Source organism: Kogia breviceps, chromosome 2 (assembly GCF_026419965.1).
Source record: "Kogia breviceps isolate mKogBre1 chromosome 2, mKogBre1 haplotype 1, whole genome shotgun sequence".
Taxonomy (NCBI): Eukaryota; Metazoa; Chordata; class Mammalia; order Artiodactyla; family Physeteridae; genus Kogia; species Kogia breviceps.
This window is the reverse complement of record NC_081311.1, coordinates 178433215-178451732: the sequence shown is the minus strand read 5'-3', so window position 1 is coordinate 178451732 and position 18518 is coordinate 178433215. Positions and strand designations below refer to the sequence as shown.

Below are 18518 nucleotides of genomic sequence, written 5' to 3'. Positions count from 1 at the left end.
TTTCCCTGTAGGTAATATGTTTCTTCTCTCTTGCTGATTTCAAGATTTTCTCACATAAATTTTGAGTATGATGCATCCAGGCATGATTTCTTTGTATTTATAGTTAGTTGCTTTATTTGGATCAGTGGGTATATGCTTTACATCAAGTTTGGAAAATTTTAGGTCATCTTTTATTTAAATATTTTTATGCCCCATTCTCATTTTCCTTTGGGACTCCAATTACTTGCATGTAAAACAGGCAAATTTTCCTTCATTTTTTTTCTCTCTCTTCTTTAGAATAGATGATTTTTATTGATGGCTCTTAAAATTCACTGACACTTCCATCATCTCCAATCTATTCTGAAGTATAAAATTTTGATTTTAGTTATTGTATTTTTCAGTAAGAGATTTCTATTTCCTTTTTTTTTTTGCATTTCCATTTATCTGCCAAGATTCTCTACCACTTCATTTATAATGTAATATTTTCCTTTAAGTCCTTGATCATATTAAAAAATAGTTGCTTTAGCATTTTCATCTGCTAAATCCAACACCTGGGCCATCCAAATATAGGTTTCCATTTACTGTTGTTGGCTTGACTGTGGATCACATTTTCCAATTTCTATAACATTAGCTAGAAAAATTTAATTATACACTGAGCAGTTTGAAGGTAGATTATTAAAGACTCTGGACAATTATCTTCCTCTGAAAGGTACTAATTTCTGTTATAGTAAGCAGTTTAATTTTTTGATGATCAACTTGAATTCTAGGCTTAATTTTATGCTCTGCTCGAGTGGATCCCTGGAAAGCCCTAAATATTCCCCAAGGTTCTCTAACTTGGCAAAATTCAAACTCTAAACTCTGTTTCCCCTAGGAATCCTGTGTAAGCTTTCCTTTTGGTTTTATAGGGTGGGTACAGGATGGTTAATGTTAATATGGTGTCACCAAGGTGTTGAAGAGGTCTTTCCATCCAGGCCTGGCCAGAACACCAATATATCCCATCACTGCTTGACAACTAGAATCCCTGGTCCCCTCTTTTTTTTGTTGTTTTTTTTGTTTTTCACTGGTTTTAATTTTTATTGGAGTATAGTTGATTTACAATGTTTTGTTAGTTTCAGGTGTACAGCAAAGTGAATCAGTTATATATATACATATATCCACTCTTTTTTAGATTATTCTCCCATATAGGCCATTACAGAGTACTGAGTACAGTTCCCTGTGTCATACAGTAGGTCCTTATTAGTTATTTTATATATAGTAGTGTGTATATGTCAATCTCAATCTCCCAATTTATCGTCCCCCTCATACCCCCTGGTAACCATAAGTTTGTTTTCTACATCTGTAACTCTATTTGTGTTTTGTAGATAAGTTCATTTGTACCCTTTTTTTAGATTCCACACATAAGCGATATCGTATGATATTTGTCTTTCTCTGTCTGACTTACTTCACTCAGTATGACAATCTCTAGAAGAGCCAAAGGAATCTTGAGAAAAAAAAAAGGAGCTGGAGTAATCAGGCTCCCTGACTTCAGACTATACTACAAAGCTACAATAATCAAAACAGTATGGTACTGGCACAAACCAGAAATATAGATCACTGGTCCCCTCTTAATCCTAAAGAGTCTTTTCTCTCTGGCAAGTCTAAGGTAGTCTTGCATGTGTAGCCCAGCCATCAACTAAGGACTCACAGTACACTCTCTCACAAATCGGGCCATTGTTCATTGCAGCACCCTCTTATCTGGTGCCCTTTCCTACAGATTCTAGATGCTTCAACAACTTATGAACTATAGTCTGCCTTTTCAGTTCAAACAGGACTGCCATGCTCTTCTTGACCTCCATCGCCTTAGAGTTTGGTTTTGAAATTTTCCCGGACAAAAAGTCATGATGATGGTGAAGCTCAACTTATAAATTTTCCTTCTATCATTTCCCTTCTGTGACTTGTGATGTTTTCCAATGCCTAAAAATAGTTGCCTCAAATACAGGGTTGAGAAGTCACCCTATCAGCATTTTGAGTTCTGATAAGATTGAAAAATCGCCAACCAATAATAAATTACAGTTTTATTATATTTCACTTTTACCTCTAATTTCAGGAGCATGGAAACTATGCCCTATTTCCATATGCTTCAGTGTTTCTTGAAGTCCAGAAATCTAAAAAGTAAAATCCAAAGATATGAGGTTATATACTAAATAACTCAAAAAATGGGTTAAAATGCAATGTTTAAATATTGATTACAAAATATAGAAAACATTAATTTCTCTTGGATTAATTGCTATGTATTTTAAAAATTTAAACATTAATTGCAACAAAAGAAAACATAATTTTAAGTTTAAATTCAATTCCATGGCAAGTATTAAGTATCTATTATGGGTAAACGTCTGAAACATTTATTTCACAGCATAGTTTCCTGAGACAACAATACTCGGTGCACACTTTTAATGATAATTATTCAGGTGTCTACTTTGAGAGAGTTTTCTCCTCTGCTGAAATTGCTTCACAACAGCCTAATTCATCTTTATGTCCATAAAAGATGAGGTAAGTATTACTTGGGAAGTAAAATATGAAGAGACTGTTGTTATCCTAAAACTCTTAACTCATTTTCCACCCACAAACTTACTCCTTTTTAAATTTAATTTGTTAGTTTGGTGGCATACCATTTACTGGTATTTCCTGAACAACGACTTAAATTAAAAATTCAACCTTAAAAAGCTATCTCATCCCTTATATGATTATACCAACACAAAATATCATCTATTTAATTATATACAGATACACACATTTTTCTACTATCATTGAGTAGCAACATTTCTTTATTAATGGAAAATAACAGATAATAATTTGTAATCTATGGATTAGTGCTCATGAAATGCCTGGGTGGGAAAAAAAGTGAAAATTTTATATCTATTCTTGGATGTCAAATGAATTATAAAATTTTTTAATGAATTTCTTATTTAGTATAGTGTAAAATTTACATAAAAGTTGCAAATATGGTACAGAGAGTTCCTGTATACCCTGTTTCCCTTGTTAATGCCATGCATTACGATGGTACATCATCAGGTTCAACATCCAAGCCAAATTTGTTTGGTGGTCCATCTATAGTTGCCCACAATAGTTCCTTTGTCCTTTGACATAGTCCATTATCATACTGGGTATTTCCTTCCTCCCTTCCTTCCTTCCTTCCTTCTTTCCTTCCTTCCTTGTTTTCTTTTTTTACATTATGAACATTTCCTACTTTCAAGCACAACATGATGCCCAAAATGCTCACCCGGGCTCATCTTGTATTTTCCTTGCCCAGACTACACTTGGCCACTTCTCCAAGGAGCACTAACTACTTCCTCTTATTGGAGAATAGTATTAGAAATTGATATTGGGCACTGGGTGTACTTATTGCTACTGTAGTGTCATTACTTCTAGACCCTCTCAGCAGACAGACCTAGAAATACACACATATATATGTATGTATCTTTTAGAATTTATCCTAAATTGAACCCCATGATCAAAAAATGATAAAGTGTAATCTATTATACATATATATATATATATATATATATATATACTAAAAAATAAATTATATTTTATCTTCTTTGGAACATGGGGCTCTAATTCAGAATTTTGGACAATTTTTAGTAATTTTGTAAAGCTGAAACTAATTAAATTATATATGTTTCCAGAACACTTAAATAAATTTAAAAGTTGGGGACTTCCCTGGTGGCTCAGTGGTAAAGAATCCATCTTCCAATGCATGGGACTCAGGTTTGATCAGGTTTGATCCCCGGTCGGGGAACTAAGATCCCACATGCCTCGGGGCAACTAAGCCCGCGTGCTGCAACCAGGGAGCCCACACACTCTGGAGCCCAGGCACCACAACTAGAGAGAAGCCCACGTGACACATCGAAGAGCCTGTGCACTGCAACAAAAGATGCTGCATGCTGCAAAAAAGATCCTGCGTGTCGCAATAGAGATCCTGCGTGTCGCAACTAAGACCTGACACAGCCAAAAATAAATTAAATAAATAAATAAATACTTTTTAAAATAAATAAGTTACATTGTTTATTATCTATCAAAATTTGAAAACACATACTTATTAGATTTTTGTCATCTCACATCTATTAGGTTTTGTCATCTCTTTTTAATGCTATTTAGTTTGTATATAATACTTTCACTCATATACAAACTAAATAGCCTTAAAAATTCTAAAATCTAACCCTTCTTCATACAAAGTATTTGACAAGTCTGTATGTTTAGAGAAACACAGTAAGCTAAATGGTCATTAAAATAAGGTTTTTAAGGAAATGATAAGGAAATGACAATGAATGAGAGTCAGGACAATGAGGTCCAGATGTTAAGGATCTCACAGATGGTGTAGCAGAGGCCATGGAATAAGCAAGGTACATTAGGTTCACACTCAAAAAAACCACCCAGAACCATGTACCTAAATACCAGGAATATAACCAAACCAGTCACACTACACTATAAAGTGAAGGCCGAAGGGATAGCATGTAGACTTCGGGCCAGTGGACACATAAGGGTCTCTTGTACTAGGAGCCATCTGGGAAGAGTGAGAAGAAAAGGATGCTATTTGAAGACAGAAAATTAACACTGACAGATATGTTTTAGCTAAACAATCAGTTAATATAACATTCAAACACCCTGTGTTAAACTCAAAGAGACTGTTTTAATCCAGAAAGATCGGGATAGTCTTTAATAGCAGGTTATGTTTTATTTTGCCTTCAGCAGGAGTAGGGGTTCAAAGACAAAATAAGTTGTAGATAATGAAGATACAATTGTTTACACATCTGAATGATAGTGTGTAAAATTCAACCCTTCCTCACAGAGAGAATGATTTTCATTTTTATACGTTTTCATTTTAGATACATATCAATCATAAGGCAAGTAATTTTACCTTTGTTTAATGAATGAGAAAAGAGACATATATGTAAAGTTACCTGAATGTTCACATGGCTACTTTGTAGCACAGCTGGGACTGACTCCTATCACTACTAATCCTTAGCTCTTGTAACTAAACCAGTGATGAGCAATCTGAAGCCCAAAGACTGTATGTGGTCTAAATATGTCCTTAATATGGGCTTTGATCTAACCTCATGTTAGAGACAGGGGAACTGATGGCCATTCCAGGAAGATAACTCAGCCCTAATCACACTGATATCGACTGGAAGATACAGTCCAGTGATAGATAGATGGCAGATGTAGAAATCAATAATCTGGAGGGGAGTGTAGGCACTTGTCATCATGGATGCCTGGAAGGCCCTGATATCCTTGAAAAATGAAACTTAGTCTGAGTGGTCTGTCAGAGACACCAAAGTATACATGGTCACTTGGGAATGTATGGTCAGGGGACTGATGGATTCCTCCTGAGAGAAGAGTAATAGGGAGATGAGCATGAAAACAGGGGGAAAAGGAGAGTAAGACGAGGAACAAAAGTCTAAGTTGTTTTGTGGCAGGAAAAGAAGCAGGAGCAACCTGAATCTAGCTCACAGTGTTCCAGGTTGTAGAATTGTGTCTCTTGTTGGGAGGCTGTGGGGAACAGGTTAGATGAAAAAGAGCAAAGAGATGAAATTTTGAAGGTTTGACAATACCGTACCATAAAAATGTAAACTATTATCAAACTATTTTTATTCAATATTACCATTAATGCAATTCATACATTCAAGAACACACAATTAAATTTCTAGCAGAAAGAAACAAGGAGACAAGTGATGTTTTCATTTTAGTAGCTGAAGATTACACTCAAGAAAAGACAATATACAGTTGATTAAAGTATGTCAATAAAATCAGTCACACTTTTGTAACCACCGTGCAAGCTTCTGTAGCTTCTGAAAGTTTGACCAAAAATTAAAGTCTCCAGAAAACAATAAAAGAATGTTAAGCATAGTAGCAGTTTTATATTTTCTAATAAAGTGTTACATATTTTTAATGTGGCCAAGAAACATTTTGTTTTACTTTTCTTGAATTCTAGAGATTCCTCACCACTACCTTACGCCTAGACCTATACAAAACCCCTGCAAGAAGAATGAAAAAGGGTGTCAACAGCAAAAATGACTGAAAATTGGGTCAGTAACTACGTGTTTCAAATATTCATTTGGGAGTGAATTGCATGGACTTCATTCATTATCCCATCTAAGTTTCACAACAATATTAAAAGATAGGTCATTGTGGTTATACTTTATGTATGAGAAATCTGAGTTTAAAGTGTTTAGGTAAGATCCAGGTTTATAGCTGTCAAAGCTGGCATTTAAAACCCAGTTTAAATGTTGTTATGTTTTAATGGCTGAGTTTTTCTCTGTAACTATATTTTAATAATCTGCTAAAAAGTTATATTTTAATTAAATAATTTTAATTCAATAATAATCTTTGTAGTTTTAAAATGGATAAAATACTTTTCCTGGATGTTTCCAAATTAATCTTTTTTACAGCATGACAATTGGGGGAAATCTTTTAAAATTTAACTCAGAAACAAAGCCAATATTTCTAATAATGTTACAAAACATAAATGGTTAAAAATCATTTTCGGGTAGCTTGGATGGTCTCTTTACCTGTTCCACTGCTCTGTCTCTTTCCAAAGAGGTCAGCATTTTCTGCTTCAGTAAAGCATGGTGCTTCTCATATAATACTCTTAGAGTTGGTTCATAAGATGCATAATGTAACTTCAACCTATGAAAAATAAAGGGCATCTTAAAGGGTAACTGAGTTAAATCAGTGATTTCCATCTAACACCTAAATCTTTTTTCTATTTTTTTGCATTGGTATAAGAAATGAATTAACCATATAAAGGTCAACACAACAGAGCCAAGAAGTCATTATTTGGCATGCAACTTCCCTGCAACCTAGGTGGAGGTGGGAAAGTCACATTTCTCTTGAGTTAACTAGTTCTCTGTTTACTTTTGCTGTATTCAAGTATGCACCCAGAATTTGCTGCTACTCATTGACAGAAAACAAAATTGCAGTTTCTTTAATTCAGAAACAATTTTCAAAAAGACAAGGGCTATAAACAATAGATGATTAAACAGAAAGGGTGTCATTCACATCAAAATTAAGGATGGTCTTGAAAACAAGTATGAATAACCTCAGATTAAGAAAATTAAGTATAAAATATTTTGATATCTCAATTCATCTCAACATATGATATAAATTTTAAGAATCTGTTTTATTTGAAAATGCTTTCAAAATATTTTTTCATTTTTATGAAGTGTGATTTACATGGAGTGAAATATATAGATCTTAAGTATTACAGTTCAGAGTTTTCATGCATGCCCAGGTAGTCCACATTGTTATCAAAATATAGAGCATTTCTAACATTTCAGGAGATTCTAGACCTTCATATACTTGGAATCATAGAACATGTTCTCTTCAGAAACTGGCTTATTTCACTCAGGATAATTTGTCTTTTAGATCCTTCCATGTTGTTGTATATATCAGTAATTTATTCCTTTTTATTGTGAGTACTACTCCTTTGTATGTATATTCTACAATGTGTTTATCCAATATTATGCTGATGAAGAACTGAGTTGTTTTCAGTTTGGGACTATTATGAATAAAGTTTCTATGAAAATTCTTATACACGTCATATAAGATATTTTTGGTTATGTACCCTCATGTCTCTTAGAAACCATACCTAGGAGTTGAATTGCTGGGTCATAATTTATACTTCCAACATATGAGACTCCTGGTTACTTCACCTCTTTGCCAACATTTGGTGATAATTAGTATATCTAGGGTTTGACAATTTTATTATCAATTTTGTCAGTTTTGTTATATTTTTATACAACCAATATATGATTTTGTTGAATTTTTATGTTTATAACTTTGCTAGTTTATTGGTTTCTGATCTTCTTTTTCTTTCTTTGTATTTAATTGTTCTTTTTTGAGCTTCTAAGGTATAAGATTAGACCATTAGTTTAAATTTTTCTTCTTTTCTAATATAAGCTATCAGTTTCACTTTCTGCACTGCTTTGGCTGAATCCCACAAATTTTAATGTTACATTTTAAATCACTCAGTTCAAAATATTTTCTCATTTCCTTCTTTGATTCATGGGTGATTTAGAAATATGTTACTTAATTTCCAGTTATTTGGAAATTTTCCAGAGCTTTTTGTCATTGATTTTTAATTTAATTTGATTGAGGTCAGAGATACTTTGTACGGATATCAGTTCTTTGAAATTTATAGAGATTTGTTTTATGGCTCAGCATACGACCTGTTTTGGTGAGCATTCCACAGGCACTTGAAAAGTCCAAAGTATTGACAGAATTCAAGAAATGTCAATTATGGGCTTCCCTGGTGGCGCAGTGGTTGGGAATCCGCTTGCCGATGCAGGGGACAAGGGTTCGTGCCCTGGTCCGGGAAGATCCCACATGCCGCGGAGCAGCTGGGCCCGTGGGCCATGGCCGCTGAGCCTGGCGTCTGGAGCCTGTACTCCATGACAGGAGAGGCCACAACAGTGAGAGGCCCGCGTACCGCAAAAAAAAGTCAATTATGAACAATTAATTTGTCCTGTTCTGTCAACTTGAGAATTTTTGCCTATTTTTCTAATAATTGCTACAAGAGGAATGTTAAAATCTCCAATTATAACTATGGAAATACCTATTTTTCCTTTCTGCTTTATCAGGTTTTGCTTCATATATTTTCAAGTCTTATATTAGAATCATGCATTTTATATATTTCTGATGAACTGACTCTCATCAATATGAAATGACTTCTTTTTCTCTGGTTCTCAGGATGTCCCTGACAATGTTGTTTCTGTAGCGCTCCTCCTCAGGCCCTATGGGCTTGCAGAGGAGGCCCTCCTGCCCTAGAAAGAGCTAACACTTCAGCTGTGCTGCAAGCTGCTGCAGAGGCCTTTCGAAGTTTACCTTTAAGCTTTTTATAGGTCAAGTCTAAAATAGTTCCTTCTCTAAGACTAGAATAGCTCAGCTCCTATGGCAGGGTTTATCAAGGGTCTTAACTGAGTACTCAGAGTATTCAGTGAGCTTTCTCCATAGTAGCTGGTCAGAACTCCTACATCTGCAATCTCTGGAATCTCCATTTGGCACACAGTTGCCCAGGAGCTGTTCTTTGCAAGCTCCATGTTCTCTTACCATGTACTTCCACAACTTCATATCTGGTCAAAGACTAAAAGGAACCACTACAGATATTTCTCAAGTACCTTTTCATGTACCTCTCTCCTTTTGTGCACCCTGTCCTGCAAATTCTAGCTCTCTCAGTAGCCCTGAACTCTGACCTCTGCCTCATCAGCTCGTCAAGACTACCATGATCTGTTTGGGTCCCACCTTGTCACACTATTTTCTGAAAAGTGCCTCCAGACAGAAATCTGGGCTGATCATGCTGCTCACTTTGTGTATTTCCCTCCTCTTAGACATCCCGTTCTAAAAAACAACACCAAAAATTCTGTCCAGTTTTGTAGTTCATTACAGTGGACAGCTAGCTAGTCCAGTACCAGCTGGAGAGCTAGCTTTATACCAGTTATTCTTATATGACTCAAAGCAGAAGTCCCCCAAAATAATTTTACATTTGTTTTTATTAAAAAATTAAAATAGTAGTCCTCATTTTATAAAATATTTTTATGAATATATTTATGAAAGCCATTGATTTATAAATCATATCTCAACATAATTTTGATTATACTTCATTGATGACAGTAATAAAACCTAAGCATTAAAATTATTATATACATTTATATTATATTATAATAACAATATGTATTTTATATATATGTTATACTTAGTGTGTATTAATTCAGTCACACTCAGCAAAGCAAGAGAGAGTAATAAAATAAAAGATATAAGTAATATATATAATTTCATCCCCTATTCTACTTAATGTACTTAGCATATATACATTTTGCTATATACTATTCACTTCTAGGGACATTTATACATTTGTAAACACACATTCAGGTACAGAGTTATATACACAAAACATTGTGTGCTGAATTTGTGGGCAATTGAAGTATAAACATTATTGATGATTTTGGCATCTACTCATTCATGAGACATGACTGGATTATCCTCTGTGCAAAGAATTAGCAACACATAAATACCAATAAGATGTAACAAGGAAACAACATTCACAGAAATCTTCTGTTTAGTCAGACTGAAAGAGTGTGACTGTTTTATAAATTCGATAAGAACCTCATAATTCACCCACTTATAAGTTCTAATTGTTGGTATTAAAAATTCTGAAAATAAGTACATTCATAATAAGTCACTCATGTTAAACAGGAAATTCTGAAAAATTGACAGATAAAAGCAACAAATGACAACTTAGTTGAACAATTTAGAGAAAACATTAAGGTTAACTTTTTGTGGTTTATGATAAAAAGACACATCATTGAAATATTTGGGTAAAATATGACACAGAGAACTCAGACCCTAACTTATCCTGGAATCAAAAATCCTCTTCTCTATAGCTGATTTATTATGCAACGGCGCAATTACAAGATAAGGTGTTCACTGCTGACTGATTAACTTCACTGGTGATTGATTAACTTCATGACTAGTTTTTTTGTGACTCTCAGATCATCAATGAAATTTTCGTTTTGGTCCTTAGAAAAAAGATATTAGTGATTTATCCAGATGGTTCAATGGAGACATTATTCTTAATGCTTAAATATGGAAATAAAGGTTATCTGAATATACACTAAGTGCAGTTATATTCCAATGTAATGTGGATTTCTTCACTGGGGCCCCTAAGGGTTACAAAAAGTATAATCAGAAAATGCTGAACTTTTACATGAAATAAATTATAATAGTATTCTCTTTAAACATTCTAGGAAATTTAACAAGTATGATATATTTTACACATAGGCTAGAAGTCTCAAAAAAAATAATTTAAAACAAAAGCTCAAACAACAATTTACCATGAATAGAACATCAGCAACAGTGAACAATCATATTTTAGCTGCCACAGCTGGACACAAAGGTGCTCTGAGACTGTCATCAACCCAAGTAACTGAAATACTAAAGCTTGCTTGTATCAGCACAGAGGGTGAGAATGGACTCAAACCTGAGATCGTTCCCATGAAGAAGGTACTGTGATTCAAACTCACGTTATGTGTATGTGTATGTACGCACACACACACACACACACACACACACACACACACACACACAAACTACTAAAATACCTTTGGGCTTTTCCTATGGGCAAATGGGTACCTCACCCTGATGAAAGGAAAAGCAATTAGTTATCTTTGTACAGGAAAAAGCTTCGCTACCTTTATAGACTTCTACATGACTTCAGAAGAGCCACAGGCCTCTTTATTGCCCTGAGAGTAGAATAATTCCAAAATACAAAAGATATAAAATTAATTCCCAAATATTAAAGTATAAAATTTTTAAAACAAAATACAATATACAGTTCTAAAAAGAGACCTGTATAGAAATTCAAAAGGGAAATCTACATGAAATAGTATATATTTAGCACATACTTTCAATGTTAGGGTACGTGCAAAGTACTTACTATCTATTATGTTCCAGACACTATATTAGGTACTTTTATTATGACAGTTTTTACAGATAAGAAACAGAATTACAATGAGCACACAAAGGTAAATAGTGGAGCCAGGCTTCCAATGTTTAATTGACTCCAAAATCCAAGCTCTTTCCATTACACTGTACTAATTCTCAATTAATGTTTTTGTTAAGAGGAAAACAAATCATTTCAAAGATTTTTTTCTGAATATTTCTGGAGTTGGAACAATTTTATGAACCAAAAAAATAGTTTAGACCAAAATATGAAACCAAAAGCATTGATTAAAGTCAATGAATTAACACTCTCAAGGCCTTTTTTTTTCAAGTTAATGCAATCTCTCTTTCATTAAACTGGTGTTTGATTTCTATAGAGATTCAATTAAGAAAAATCAGAGAAATGCTAATTTCTAATATATTGCTAAGTTAGAAGGTACATTGATTGATTCTTTCGAGACAGCCTATAATTAAGAAATCATAATAGCCATAATGATCATAATCACTACAAAAGACAGCAATTATCCTGACCACCCCTAAGCTACGTTGTTCAATACAGTAGCCACTAGCCAAATGTGGCTATTTAAATTTAAACTTAAATTAATTAAAATTAAATAAAATCAGCAATTTAATTCATCAGTTGTACTAGCCACACTGAAAGTGCTTAGTAGAGGATGTGACTAATGGCTATCATATGGGGGGGGAGTACAGATATAAAATATTTATAACATTACAGAAAGTTCTATTGGGCAGCACTGCCCTAGAACAAGCAAAGGAGAATTTTAGTTAGAGACTATAAATTCTTTTCTTATTTGGTGGCAGGGGCGGGGGGGTCAGGGAGAGGAGGAAGGCAGAGGGAAGTGAATCTGAATATCATTAAAGTAATTTCTAAAAGCCTTAGGATAAATTCAAGGTTATGCAGTATGTGGCCCCCTCCACCTTGACCTTGTCAAGCTGCTTCTGCACTTTGCTCTCCATTCTTACAATTTGGCAAACATGTCATGTTCCTCCAGTGACTTGGTCCCTTTGCACAGGACACTGACCCCACTCCCTCAGTCTGTTAACTCATACTTTAGAATTCATTTTCTTTAGAAATAGGTCCCTGAACCATCTCACTCTCCAATCTGGTTGGGCCGACCACCTCTTGGCTCGCATAAAAACAATCCAGTATATTTCACCATATTTCTGTTTAACTCCTCCCCCGTCACACATCTTAACAGTCTCTGGGAACCTTGACAGCAAGGACCTAAACTTGCTCATCTTTGTATCAAACACATGGCACACAGTAGATGTTCAATAAATGCTGAATGAATAACTTTACCTGGAACCTTCTTCCATGGCCAAATGGCTTAACACAAATTAAATAGTTCTTTAATAAATATGCCAACAAAAACTAGCAGCTTACCCTTTGAGGTCATTAATTAATTTGTCTTTCTCCTGGACTGTTCTCTTGTGGTGCATTCGATGAAAATCACGCTCTTTCTGAGTTTTCAGCAGATCTTCTCTAGCCTTGCTGAAAAATAAGAATAATAACAACTTTAAAAATCACTGCTTATTCTTTTCTGAAAAAATTATTCACTTATCAGTTCAAATCCAGTACTAAACAATTCAAAAGACTATTGAAAAGCAAAGATTCCACTATAATTCTCATTGAAATATCCCAACCAACATAACATATATGGGGGTGAGGAATGAACAGGCTAAAACCTGTAGTTTCAAAAATATCATTTATTCACGTTTCATTTAAATAAAGGAAAATTAAAGGTATGCTGCCACAATAACACATAATTCATCTATTTTCAAAGACAATTTGTTTATAAAATTGAAATACATATAAAATAGGATAATTCAAAATCATTACAAATAAAGAAAAAGACTTTACAAAATTTAATTCTGAACTTGCTTGAATATATGGTTAAGTGGGCTACTTAGTTCTGATAATTGTAAAAAAGAAAGCGTATAAATTCTAGAAAACCAAGATTTCATTCTGGTAAGGCATGTGAAAAATATATACCACCTACAGATCATATTACTAAAATAATTGGTAACTTAATGAAAAAAGTCTTCAATATCAGTGTTGTGATACAGAAGCATTCTTCAACTGGATATATCTTCTGTAGATCCCTGGCATAAAGCAAGTGAGAGTATTCTTTCTCAGCCCAAGTCGTATGTGAAAAAATTAATGGGAATGTTTCTCCACCTCTACAATGTAAGTTAGTTTCAACGTAATAATGTAAAATATAACTTATAATGTAAAAGTGGTTATCTAACAGTCTTAGTTAACAGACAAAGTGCTACTGCACTGAGATTCTAACATTCTGAAAAATGGATGGACTAAATTAGAGTACTGACAGCTCACATAAAGATCAGAATGGAATAAATCTGCCTCTCATATTTCAAAATTCAGATTATATGAAATAAATGAATGCAATAGATTTCTGCTTTAGGAGCTATGTCAGAGCAATCATTGAGGAATGGTGGCTGGGATACTGCCAGAGCAGTGGTATGAGTTTAGGTTTTCAGACTTCTGATGGCACATATTATGATCAGTGAGACTTCTTGCTGCAAGATCAAGCCACACATGGTATATGGTGAAAGGGTCTTTTCCATTCTTCCAAGTTTCTTTCTTTCTCCCCTACCATCTCCCACTTATTTTAGATGACCTGTACTGTTCTTCATTCTACTGTCAATGTTGTAGTTTTGATCACATGTAAATAAACACTGTGTCACAGTACTTCATGGTCTAACCATCTAACCCTCAACTTCATTTCCATGCCAACAATCTTGAAGGCACAAGAAAATGTTGATTAAAATATTGAGACTTGAAAAATCATCTGTGGAATATTCGAACTGTTAGATAAACAGTGTATTCTTTCCAAGTTTTAACTCTATGTGTATGTGTGAGAGAAGATGGACCAAAAAAGAGAACCCCTCTGCCACCAAAATGTGCCTAATGAGTAGAGAAGTGAGTGAAAAGGAGGAGGGAGTTTAAGTAGAATGACTAGAAAAGATATACGGCTGAGTTGGCATTTTGTTGTGAAAACACAAGAACATCACTTGAATTCACATTCACTTATAAGAAAAGTATGTAAAGTGTCTTAAATACTATCTTGCACATTGAAAATATTCAATAAATGTTACCGTAATCATCATCATCATCATCATCATATTACTATTTACTATAGTAGAAAAGATATATCCACCTCCTCAAACAGCTACATTTATCTACCTAAAATAGGGGGCATGCCAGTAGGTAAATATCCTCTAAGGGATCAAAAATATCAGGATACATGAATATTAGTAACACTGATCTTTATGTATATCTTTATAAAAGAATTTAAACTTTATGAACATCTATTTTGAGTCTACTAAAACTCCATTTTGAGTCTACAACAACTTGATGAATTACTTCATGAGCTTATATTTTATTTATCTTATCTGAAAAGTAAACCCATAATAGGTTTAAAAAACTTAGAAAAATAATATTGCAGAGTTTCTTAAGCAGAACCACAAATGTGCAGCACTGCATCAACTTACTTTTTAAATATACACTTAAAGTCCTATTTGTACTCATCCCAGGAAAGATAGCATAGGAATTGACTGAAGTATTGGACTTTATAAAGTTTTTCTGACCATTAAATTGGTTTTCAGAGACTTGCTTTCTGTTTGCACAAATGAGGTCTACTCAGTGAAACAATTTAAATTCATTTCATGGTGATGCTTCTCCTCTTATGACCTTCCTGCTGCCCATTTGCTTAACAAAAGGAAAATAAAAGTGGTACTAAAAAATAAAGTTTGAAATATTCATATAAGCAATTAATATTTAAACTATATAGTATTTTCTCATTATATTAGTAGAGCATCATTGTGTTTAAGAAAAACTTTTATTAAGACAGACACCAAATATATAAATTCTATTTCAAGTACAATGAAGTTAAGTTATTCAGTGAAACATTCTCTTTAGATTAGTATATAATAAAGAACACACTACTTAAATGCTTTTCCCTAATGAGATGGCAGAGTGACTAACTTCCCCATTTCAGGAAAGCAGCATATCAAAATACATAATTAAATTATAAAATTTCAAGATACTCATATTTTTTCATGCTATAAAAGCACTGTCCCCAAAACTCCATGTTTAACGTATTAATGTAATTTAATAATGTACTCTAAAAAAATTATTTTTAACTGAATGCTCCAAGTAAAATAATTTTTATTAACTGAATAGTTTTTACTAAGCTTTTAATAATAGATTTATTGAGTTATTCTGTTATCATAATTTGGCAAAAGGTATCATATAAACATTTTCTTGTTTACATGCACCAAAGTAGGCCACCTTTGTCATGTATTTTTTCATGTGCAAACTTGAATCAAAGTAATTTCTGATAACAGTACTATATAATTACCAACTATTTCATCCTCTTCAATTGGTTATAAATAAATTAGTTTAACCCACTACAATTATTATTGGAATAATTTTCAGATAGCCAAAATACTACTCAGCTAGATTAGATGCAAACTTTCATTATATTCTTAACCAAGAAAGAAAGGGCTATACCCATGTCTGGAAAATAATACCTTCTTAATTTAACAAGCAATTACCTAAACACTAAAGCATGAAATTTTATGGGCCTCATTATTATCTTTATCCACAATGTGTGTTTCTGAAAGTCATTAAATTAAATGGGTCTTTGGAAATGCTGGGTACTCTTTGACCTTTCACAGAAGTGAATTTTTTAAGTGAAGTTAGGGACTATTAGTAAAGCACCTAATTTTTTCTCAGTATTAACAGCCATTTAATTTTCATTATGCCTATATTTTCCAGCAGAAGATAAAACCAAGTATTTCATTATTTTTAAGATGGTACACTTTAATCTTCTATTTAGTAATCTCAGTCAGTATTATTTCCTGCCTAATCCTCAGGACTCTCAAAAAACTTTTCTGGTCTGCATTACATTTCCTTACTATAAAAGCTCAGCAAAGGAAGACAGTACTCTAAATGGGGCAAGATGTAGCTTCAGAGAAAATTATTTAAATTCCCATCATAAAAGGAAAACTATGCCTACTCCTAAGGAATACTATAAGAGGCAAAAATCATCAATTAACTACTCTAAAAATTATTAAAAGCTTAATTAAACAGCCAAAATGGTTTTTTAATTAATTTTTTTGGAGTACCGTTGCTTTATAATATTGTTAGCTTCTTGCAGTACAGGAAAGTGAATCAGTCATACGTATACATATATCCACTCTTTTTTCCATGTCCTTCCAATTTAGGTCATCACAGAGCATTGAGTAGAGTTCCCTGTGTTATATAGTAGGTTCTCATTAGTCATCTGTTTGATACATAGTAGTGTATATATGTCAGTCCCAATCTCCCAATTCATTCCACCCCCTTCTTCCTCCCTTGGTAACCACAAATTTATTCTATACATCTGTGACTCTATTTCTGCTTTGCAATAAGTTCATCTCTACCATTTTCAAGATTTCACATATAAGCAATATTATAAGATATTTGTTTTTCTCTTTCTGACTTACTTCACTCTGTATGACAGTCGCTAGGTCCATCCATGTCTCTGCAAATGAGACTTTCACTCCTTTTTATGGCTGAGTAATATTCCATTGTATATATGTACTACATCTTCTTTACCCATTCCTCTGTCAATGGACATTTAGGTTGCTTCCATGTCCTGGCTATTGTAAATAGTGCCACAATGAACATCGGGGTGCATACATCCTTTCCAATTACAGTTTTCTCCCGATATATGCCTAGCAGTGGGATTGCTGGGTCATATGGTAGCTCTATTTTTAGTTTTTTAAGGAACCTCCATACTCTTCTCATAGTGGCTGTACCAATTTACATTCCCACCAACAGTGTAGGAGGATTCCTTTTACTCCACACCCTCTCCAGCATTTATTGTTTCTAGATTTTTTGATGATGGCTATTCTGACTGGTGCGGGGTGATACCTCATTGTAGTTTTGATTTGCATTTCTCTAATAATTAGTAATGTCGTGCATCCTTTCATGTGTTCGTTGGCCATCTGTATGTGTCCTTTGGAGAAATGTCTATTTAGGTCTTCTGCCCATTTTTTCAATGGGTTGTTTGTTTTTTTTATATTGAGCTTCACGAGCTGCTTGTATATTTTGGAGATTAATCCCTGATCAGTTGCTTCATTTGCAAATATTTTCTCCCATTCTGAGGTTGTCTTTTCAATTTGTTTATGGTTTCCTTTGCTGTGAAAAAGCTAAAGTTTCATTAGGTCCCATTTGTTTATTTTTGTTTTTATTTTCATTACTCTATGAGGTGTGTCAAAAAAGATTTTGCTGTGATTTATGTCAAAGAGTGTTCTGCCCATACTTTCCTCTAAGAGTTTTATAGTACCCAGCCTTACATTTAGGTCTTTAATCCATTTTGAGTTTATTTTTGTTTATGGTGTTAGGGAGTGTTCTAATTTCACTCTTTACAGGTAGTTGTCCAATTTTCCCAGCAGCACTTATGGAAGAGACTGTCTTTTCTCCATTGTATATTCTTGCCTCCTTAGTCATAGATTAGGTGGCCATATGTGCATGGGTTTATCTCTGAACTTTCTATTCTGTTCCATTGATCTATAATTCTGTTTCTGTGCCAGTACTATACCGTTTTGATTACTGTAGATTTGTAGTATAGTCTGAAGTCTGGGAGCCTGATTCCTCCAGCTCTATTTTTCTTCCTCAAGATTGCTTTCACTCTTTGGGGTCTTTTGGTCAAAGTGTAAAAAAATTTGTTCTAATTCTGTGAAAATTAGCCTTGGTAATTTGATAGGGATTGCATTGAATCTGTAGATTGCTTTGGGTAGTACAGTCATTTTCACAATATTGATTCTTCCAATCCAAGAACACAGTATATTTCTCCAACTGTTTGTGGTATATTTGATTTCTTTCATCAGTATCTTATAGTTTTCTGAGTAGAGGTCTTTTGCCTCCTTACGTAAGTTTATTCCTCAGAATTTTATTCTTTTGATGCAATGATAAATAGGATGGTTTCCTTAATCTCTCTTTCTGATCTTTCATTGTTAGTGTATAGAAA

General features: G+C 33.8%; 1 protein-coding gene across 2 annotated transcripts in view; it reads right to left on the bottom strand.

Moving 5' to 3' along the window:
• SPAG16 (sperm associated antigen 16) overlaps nucleotides 1-18518 on the bottom strand; it is an 860968-nt gene that overhangs the window by 797423 nt on the left and 45027 nt on the right. For both annotated transcript variants that reach the window (XM_067027549.1, XM_059052920.2), the window contains 3 exons: nucleotides 12860-12967; nucleotides 6528-6645; nucleotides 2054-2123 (listed from right to left, as the gene is read on the bottom strand). In XM_067027549.1, the coding sequence (XP_066883650.1) occupies nucleotides 2054-2123; nucleotides 6528-6645; nucleotides 12860-12967 (296 nt within the window). The remainder of the gene's footprint in view (nucleotides 1-2053; nucleotides 2124-6527; nucleotides 6646-12859; nucleotides 12968-18518) is intronic.